The sequence below is a fragment of the Cydia fagiglandana genome, chromosome 9 (genome assembly GCF_963556715.1).
Source record: "Cydia fagiglandana chromosome 9, ilCydFagi1.1, whole genome shotgun sequence".
In the NCBI taxonomy this organism is placed as follows: Eukaryota; Metazoa; Arthropoda; class Insecta; order Lepidoptera; family Tortricidae; genus Cydia; species Cydia fagiglandana.
This window is the reverse complement of record NC_085940.1, coordinates 8,307,463-8,316,621: the sequence shown is the minus strand read 5'-3', so window position 1 is coordinate 8,316,621 and position 9,159 is coordinate 8,307,463. Positions and strand designations below refer to the sequence as shown.

The 9,159-nt window shown below is 34.6% G+C and overlaps 2 protein-coding genes across 2 annotated transcripts in view; one reads left to right on the top strand and one right to left on the bottom strand.

Annotated features, from left to right (window-relative positions):
* The first annotated feature begins 1 nt into the window (after nt 1).
* LOC134667261 (nuclear distribution protein nudE-like 1) lies at nt 2–8,211 on the top strand. The gene is made up of 7 exons (XM_063524598.1): nt 2–300; nt 520–673; nt 939–1,075; nt 1,529–1,665; nt 2,083–2,235; nt 3,402–3,484; nt 4,475–8,211. Exons 1-7 carry the CDS (start codon nt 227–229, stop codon nt 4,856–4,858), a joined length of 1,122 nt encoding a protein of 373 aa, XP_063380668.1. The 5' UTR covers nt 2–226; the 3' UTR covers nt 4,859–8,211.
* An 86-nt stretch (nt 8,212–8,297) lies between these two features.
* The window catches only part of LOC134667257 (phosphatidylinositol N-acetylglucosaminyltransferase subunit Q), a 59,381-nt gene continuing 58,519 nt past the window's right edge, over nt 8,298–9,159 (bottom strand). Inside the window, exon 8 of the mRNA XM_063524594.1 lies at nt 8,298–8,597. Coding sequence (XP_063380664.1) covers nt 8,416–8,597 — 182 coding nt within the window. The 3' untranslated portion in view covers nt 8,298–8,415. The remainder of the gene's footprint in view (nt 8,598–9,159) is intronic.

The following is a 9,159-nucleotide window of genomic DNA, read 5'->3' as shown; positions in this document are numbered from 1 at the left end:
GCAATTGGCATTTTACTTGTTTTTGGATGAGCAAAAACTGTGTCACATTTTGCGTTTTAACGGCTTCTAACAGTCTTAGAAACAATTTAGTATTTTATTTAGATACTCATTTTAAAATAGTACATATTTCGGTAAATATTGGCTACATGAGTGTGGTGTAAATCCCATAACATACTTTTGTTATGATAAAGGTTTATCCTTGAGTATTTTTTGGAACGTAGAAAACATGGAACCTCCGCGACATTCAGAATCAGATACTGTGGAATACTGGAAGAAACAAGCTAAACACTATGAGCAAAAGTAAGTTTGCTTATGATTGTAATCAACTTCGACATAGTACTTTCGCCACTTGTAAATAATAAATGAACTAGGACAAGAACATCACAAACCCCCATATCTTTTTACCCTTGCATTAACTTCCGTATTTGTTTAGGTATATTGTAACTAACCTTTAACGCAATAATATAAACTCCATGCCTGTATAATTTCATTGGTGTCTTAACTTTGTTCTATTTCAAGGGCAATTGATATGCAACAAGAATTGGATGAGTACACGGAAAATTCAGCACAGTTGGAAAAAGAACTTGAAGCTTCACTTTTACAAGTTGAGAAACAGAACAGAGATCTAGAACATCAAAATCAGCGGCTAAAAAATGAAATAGAATCACTTAAGGTAGGTCATAACCTGTCATAGTGTATAATGATGACGATGACTCACACCCACATTGTTATTATACTTAAGTCATACTTTGCGGGGTCTATCATTGACACAATAGCACAATAAGTACAGTAAACAAATAAGGTAAAATATTTTTTTTTGCATCTATTGTTTACAAAAGTAAACCACTGGTTTCATATAGTTTCAATTAGTGTATTTTTCAATCTAAAGGTGTTTTGTTATGGTTTCATTGTTTTTCATATGTGCATTGACATTTTAGAATAAATTAGAAAGAAGTCAACATGAAACAAATGCATTGGAAAATGAAGTGCAATCACTCAAAATAGAACAGGACAAAAAAGCTGAATACATCAGAGAGTTGGAGCAAAAAAATGATGATTTGGAAAGAGGGCAAAGGTATGACCTAGATTTTTCAAAATAACAGTAGGTATTTGCAGTGCTTTGGAACTAGTCTTGATACCTATATCACATAAAGTGTCCTGTTGACTAATTTAAAGATAATACTATAAATATACTAAATTACAACTGGTAAAAAAATACAGAAAATCATAGTATCCCCTTCATAATTCTGTGAGTGTATAGTACAGCAGTTCTCAGCAGGGCACATCAAATGTATATGTAACGTAAACATAGCCATGTCAGATAAACATCAGTCCATACATGTGGTTGACATGTCGTTGACCATTGGCTGCCTATTTACGACAGAGGGGAACACCTGTTAATGACCACTCTGTTGGTTATATTCTCTAAGCCTGAACATGGCAATGAGTGACACTTAAAAGTTTATTCACTCATTTATTTTATTCATATTACACATACACATAGTAATTTATTTCACAATGATTACAGGGTTGTCTCTGAATCAGTGTCTTGCATAGAGGCATTGTTAAATCAGGCATATGAAAGAAATGCTGTTTTAGAAAGTGAAGTTGATGAAATAGAAACACTAAAAGTGAGATTACAACGAGCTACAGATGAAGCTAGAGGTATGTAACTATATTTATTTTAACTTACCATCTGAATTATTGTCACTATTTATATAAAAATAATCAGGTTCTGTATTTGTATACATCAGAATATTTATGTATTTATCTCAACTTAAGTTTCTCTAAAAGCTATTTCTAAAGATTTATCCTCATGTTTGAAAAAGCAATGAAATAAAAAAAATGCCATTTTATTTAGTTTATGAAAGGTTCTAATTATACTAAATACTACCACAAGTTCATAACCCTAGTGAACCATACTAAGACTGAAATAAGGTTGATTTTCATTTAAATAAAGTTACTCCAAGAGGCCAATGGTCCAAATCGGTTTTTGAGAATAGTTTTATAATTTCTAATATTGAATTATATCTTCATTTTGAAAACAAATATACTGAAATACTTATTATTGTGCATTTTCAGATCTGAAGCAGGAACTGAAAGTAGTAGAAAAACTCCCAATGCACAGAAAGGAAGATGATAGTACAAATGAAAATGCAATGGTCAATGGGCACCACACTTCCTCCAGAGCAGTGGAAACAGAAACCCAAACAGTTTTACCTTCACCACAAAAACGTAATTTGTGAAATTTTACTGATAGATCGTGTCATTCACAAGGACGCGTGCCTCGACTCGTATTATCATGTTATTAAAGGTTAGATTTGAGAAATCTGCGCGTCATTGTGAATGACATGAACTATATTCCATTATTTAGTTTAGGTGGTCCTATTTTTTTATTTGACCATTCAATTAAAAGATCATAATAACAAAAGTTACTTAGCACCAAAAATAGGATTGTAACTGCCAAATGTACTTATTTTTTCTTTTTTATTCATCATTTTTCTTAGGCTAGGGTTTTTATAATATGAATATAATTTATTAATTTCCTTCGATATCACGGGCCTATAATCCCGGTTTTTTTATAGGCTTGCGTGGGGACACAGATCCAACACGTAGAGGCCCCTTGGAGAGCTTTAATGTCATGTAGAACGCCTGCTGGAACCCGTTCACAGGTGCAACAATAGACACCCATGAACCGGTCTCAGCAGGCATTGGGACTATTGTAGCAAAAGTGAATAGTATACCGGTCTATGGATTGAAGTTTGGGTGGACAATGAGACTGGGCTATTGTAAAGAGTTCGGACACCTGCCATAACAATGCTAACACACGTTATCGAGGCAGGCGGTGACTCGCCGCTGACTAGATGGGCCCCTGAAACTGCCGTCGCGAAGACGACCAGGAGCAACATCGGTGTGAGCGGTTCAGGGGTGTCGAGAGGTGTGCGCCGCTTTCTACCCAGTGACTGTTAACAGCCACTGTGCCAACTCGCGTCTTATGCATCTTTCACTTCCACCCCTGGAGCATATAGCTCTAGCGACTCCTCTCTGGACGGCCAATGAAGGCAAGCCAGAGCTGAGAGTCCTGCGGGTCCCCTTGGGGTCCACTCCGACCGACGAAGACACGCCGGAGACGGAGACCCTGACTGACTCTCGGGAGCACTCGGGTCCGTGGGGTCGTTACTCCCCAACAGCTCGCCACAAGCTGTTATTAATTTTATTATTGTGTTATTTAGACATAACAATTAGTAATTTACATTCACAATTCCATACATTCATTTCACTAAATGGGAGCTAATCATGAGCACTATTATTATTATTTTCGTTCTTTCGAAAACCCATCATTTATTTTTATCATAGTTATTGTTTTATAGTTCTAAACTCTAAGGACATGTATTTTACAGGCGAAATCAATGGTAATGCCATGACACCGTCAGCCAGAGTATCCGCTATCAACATTGTGGGTGATTTGCTCCGTAAAGTTGGGGTAAGTAATAACCAAATTATCCAAACATTAGTTAAAGCTTTCTTAGCTGTTGTTGTGGTGCTAGTTACTTTTCAATACTTCAGTGAAACATTTTGAAATTACTTTAAGTTTTTAAGTAAAGTAATCTTTGCGAAGAATAACATAAATGATGTAACTTATGAAAATATGTGATATTATATTAATATATGTAAATCATTATTTTATGTATATATATGTTATATATTTTATCTTTTAATGGAGTTATTGTCACATTATATTTTGATATTGTTATATGTATATATTGTATAACACCAAATAAAAACATTGTTATAATTGCACTTTATTTTGCTTATTTATTTAAATTCAACTGCATTAGTAAGTATTTCAACTGTCTACAACACAATCTTTAAGGTCGACTAATTACTATTTTTTTTTTTTTATTATGAATGGGCTTACTCATGGGCCTCATGGCCACAGATTAGCCGAGGCGTAGACGTGGCCTACGATGGAGCGAGCTCGCCCAGAAACTACTATTATATTATTATTGTTGTTATTTATTGTTGATATTTTATTTACTTATTTATTTTGTGTCATCACACAGCAGACAACTAAATAAAGTTACATGAGGGCTAATTCATTTCATTGTATCTCAAGTCTATTTCATTCTAAAAGTAAATACAAAACACGTGTTTATATATAATTGGTTGAACAAATAAGTCAGGTGTTTTCTCATATTATTTAAGATTCCAATGGAATAGACTAGTTACATAATATATACTGATACTTTTAAATAAAAATGTATATATCACATTGTTTTATACACAATAATTTTACAAATATTATCTGTGCATTAGAACAAAAACCAATAAATAGTGTTATATAGTTAATGTTAGGTTCACAAAGCACCAAGTAGAAATGTATGTACACATTATGAAACAATATTTGCATTTGCATGTTAATTTTAGTTGTGCTTAAATTGTATGTAGTGTGCATGATATTTATTGCTTCCAGCTTGAAAGGTTTCTTTGCCGTGAATGTGGTAAGATCAAATGCTCGTGTGACGCTCAACCTCCAGACTTGAGTGAAGCCGCCAAGTCAACCGAGTTCTCCCATGCCTGTGATAACACCGATAACAGCATAGACGCTTCCATAGAATATAGAAACCCTAAAGTGTTCATACGTCAATCTTCTGGACCTGATCCAATAACACAAAAACACCAGTTAAAGCACAGATCCTCAGAGGAAGGATTTTCTAGGCCCGGCGTGGGGGAGAATGGGAAATTAAGACGATCTTTCGCTGTGAGGTCCAGGGAGGGGCTTGAAAATCTGTTGAGCTTCGGTTCTATTCGGAAAGGACAACCAAGAGCGAATCCAAAGCAGACTTTAGCACGATAACATATACCTGTAGTAGTGAATTGTCTAGTGGCTCGTACACAAATACCTGTTTAATACCACCCACAAGGGTCACCTCCGCTTCTAAGAATATTAAATAGATGGAAAAATTGTTGATATAGTTCTGATTATAGTTTTTTCCTATATATTTATATTCCTCAAAGCTAAGGTGGTTTACAGGGCAGTAGCACACAAATATACCAACATTGTGTTTGGTAATTTTATGCTTTAATCTTTCAGTTCATAGTTGTTGTTAGTAGGAGTTTGTAGCCGTAATCTTGTAAACTTGACTAGACAGAATGTAACCACGTATTCCTTTGACCATAAAGCAAAAAAATAGGACCATAACTGGCAATCATACTTTTCTGTGATACGAAAAGCGATCCTTTAGATTGAACTAGTCAAGTTTTAATTCGATAAAAAATGATTGTAGTTATCGAGTTTAGCACAACAATTATTAAATAGGTTCAGATATTTTCTACATCTAAATCCTGTATCCAATGTGATATTTTAGCATCTCAACATGGTCGGGAATAAATGATTAAAATCTGTTGGATATAACTTACTTAGATTACGGTGTTTACTTAATTGCAGTGTACATAACATGATGTATAATAATGTACTGTTTTTCATTATTGAAAATGATATTTTTAGATGCATGATTTACACGTGAATTTATTATACTATGTATTGAGTTATATTTCCCCAGTAATATTTTTTTGTGTGCGTAATTAGACACGGTGAAGGCTTTAACAGCACATTATTTCCCATCACCTACTAATATTAGTATCATTCATATATTGTACTTTTCTTCATTGTAGGCTTTGGAATCAAAGTTAGCATCGTGTCGTGGTACGGTTAGACCTAAAGAGCATTCACCAAATTCAAGCTCAGATGTGAATAAGGACTACAGGTGTGTACTCAAGAACTAATACGCTGTTTGTCATCGGCAACTCATCGCCACTGCACTGCAAAACTTAGTTGCAGACTTAGCACTTAGTGTGATATTGGTACACAAGTAAAATAATGTAGATTGGATGTATATTTTCGTAAAATTGTCTGAGTTAAGCACTTAAGAAAAGTAATATCAAAGAAGCTTTAAATCTGCTTCATACTTAAATATAAACTAACTTGTGTACTAGAATTAACATCACTTTTCCTATAATTTGCTATAAACTGTGATGAAAAATGAAGATATTGTAAGGAATGGTAAATGTAGTACTAATTATCTAATTTTGGCCTACCCACCGGCGTAAAAAACACGTTATTTGCGGCACACAAAGGCTTCTGTAGATCTGTAGATACCTTTGGATTATGAGTTTGAGGACTTCACGACCACATAGTGTCTATAATGGACCATCATTTAAGTACTTGTAAAAAAGTGTGCCGTCCGTCTAAGATCTGAACGATATAAATAAAAATATAATTTAATTTACTGTAATATAATAAAATCGTTAATTCTATCAGATATATGTATTCTTTATTAATGAAGTATATTGCATTGGCGCCCGAATCAAATCTTGATATGGTTATCTGCCTGCGCGCGTGTAAGCTATCGCTAGCTTAAATTGGTGGACAAAATATTTTGAAGTGATAATTTATGTAAATAATTAGAATTCATATGAAATTGTTAAAAAAAATATAATATTAATTAAATTAATTTCTGGAATATACAAACAAATCTGTAGAATCTAATACAGATGTAGTACATAATTGTTTTCCTTCGTAGTTTCTAGGAAACGTTCGTATTTGGCTTGCTTTCAGTCAACCTCAGTACTTTTTAAACCGAGACTGACTGAAAGAGTACGTACGTTGTACGTTTCCGTGAAAATACGAAGGAAAGCAATTATGCACTACATCTGTACTGAATACTCACCGGACTGATTTTGATATCTTAGTTGTTTTCGTAAATGGATAAAATAAATAAAAGAACTAATAGATGCAGATATAACAAAAATAAGTAGACAATATTGGCAGTTTACAGAAAATGTTAACTTAATATACCCATATACTTACGTGTTTGTTTTTAACAAAATCTTCAATCATTAATTTCCTGACTCTTATTATAAAATAACGAATGGGCATTCAATGTCGACAAGACGTATTTTATTTAACATCGTAATTAACCATTGTCATCTAAAATAATATATATTATACATATTTTTAATATTTAATTTCTATAATTATTGGTCATCTTCATTGTTAATCCATTTCGACCCCCATACTCCATTTTGTAAGCATGGTATGTCTGTCGTTCAGTAATCTATAAGCAGCCTTTCTAACAAACAACAATGTTCCTCAGTTTCGATTATAGCAATAAAATAATTTCTAATAGATATAATTACTGTTGTAAGACATCGTCATTTGTGCTCACACTATTAACTGATGAAATGATCAAGTTTATATTAAATGATAGATAAAATAAAGCATATACTCTTGTTACACATAGTCTTGCCTTATTGTACTACTTCAGTATAGATTTCATTTATATGACAAGAGATTTAGCCTCTCTCTTTAGCTCTAATAGAAACAACTAGTTTTTTTTTAAATTTGTGTGGTAATGATATCTAATGATATGAATTTACTGTAAATGTATTAGTTTCCACGCTTTCTTATTGCCACGCCTGTTGTCACAAGTGTTAAGTAGATTCTATTGAGTTAAAAAGGGAAAGTAAATAATGAAGACTTCTAAATCGTAAAGATTTTCTAAAATGAATTGTTCATTATAGGCTTTACTTTAACAAGCTCTCAGTCCTATATAATTGCGTAATTATGGTGTTTGACCGTCGCTCCTGTTATAAAATTATAACTTCATCTATTTAAGCTTTAAGTTTTAGATGTCGTAATAATACAATTTACAAGCGAAGGCCAAAACGTTGTACAAAATTAATGGGAAAGAGACTTCCTAAAGTGATGTTGACGACATATTAAGAAGGCATAACTTTTTGAAATGTTTAGCAGTCTTAATTATTCACTTATCTTTGACTTACATCGTAGCTGTCTGTATTACAGACTCTGTAACACGTTGTTGCTAAGGCCCCCCCCACATCTGGCGTCTTTCGAGCGTCGGCGTCGGTCCAGCGCTATGGAAAATGACGTCGCTGCGCAGTTGCGTCGACGCTGCGTCGACGTTGCGTCGACGTCGGCCATAGAATTGTGGACGCCGACGCTCGAAAAACGCCAGATGTGGGGTGGCCCTAATGCTCTAGGCGTGAAGAGAGAATTATTCTTACAACCAGATACTTAGTTCTGATGTTTTGTTAAATTTTCAAGCATTTATTCCATGTGATGGAGGTGAAACAGTTATTTTGTGCGCAATTTAATATTGAACAATATTAAACCATAAGTCAAAACTTGAGATTGTTTTTAATTTGTATTTATTCTTCCTTTCTTATATGTACATACAGTTGAAATTATTTGAAACTTTTTTTTACACCTTTACAGCATTGTATCTTCTTACTATATAAAATCGTAAGAGCGATATTTGAACGGTTTGTTATGTTACAAATTTACATCTTCAATAAGTACAGTACAACTAGTTTAATAATTAATAATAACAATCAAATGATTTGGTTTCCCATCAACAAATTCGAAAATAAATTGGTCCATTCTATTTGCTTGGGAACTTCAACAGGAGGTGTAAAACTTTTCACTAAATCGTGTATCGATTTCTTAAACAGCTTAAGTTTGAGTATCATTGGTGAAGAGTCTTCATTCCTAACCACCTCCAACAGAATATTACCTGTAAAAAAATATAAATATTTTACATTATCAACCCTGGCGAGGTGTAGGTATCGTAGGAAGAGGAAATTTTGCTGTTTTTAAACAGGACGGGTTTAAAGTAAGGTACGGCTTGCGAGCGAACTGCCGGCTTAGCCAAGGTGACAATCGCTATCGCTTCTACAACGAAACGCTTTGTTTCTCTCTATCACTCTTCCTTATAAGTGCGACAGTGACAGTTGCGTTTCGATCGCTACGGAGCGTTAGCGATTGGCAGGTTGGCTACGCGGCCTGTGCTTGTAGCAAAGTACCAGAGATCCTTCCTGTCGGCTGTTACTGCCACGATTCAGCGTCTTCCTCGCGTTATCCTGGCTTTTTCGCCACGGATCATAGGAGCCTAGGGCCGCTTGGCAGCTAACCACACGATTGGTTGACTAAAAATTACAGCATTTCTGAAAAAACCTGTTCGATAATGCGTAAATTGGCGGGTCCCCACAGAACGAGCTGCCTCGCGAGGAAATTACCGCGCGAAGCAGCTCGGTCGGTGGAGACGTGCCTCGCCCGAGGCAATGCGGCCCAGGCAC

Excerpts from the sequence above, each read along its gene's own strand:
- LOC134667261 (XM_063524598.1), top strand. The coding sequence starts at position 227 with ATGGAACCTCCGCGACATTCAGAATCAGATACTGTGGAATACTGGAAG. Across the intron at positions 1,076-1,528 it reads GATTTGGAAAGAGGGCAAAG|GGTTGTCTCTGAATCAGTGT; the intron begins GTATGACCTAGA and ends CAATGATTACAG. Across the intron at positions 1,666-2,082 it reads AGCTACAGATGAAGCTAGAG|ATCTGAAGCAGGAACTGAAA; the intron begins GTATGTAACTAT and ends GTGCATTTTCAG.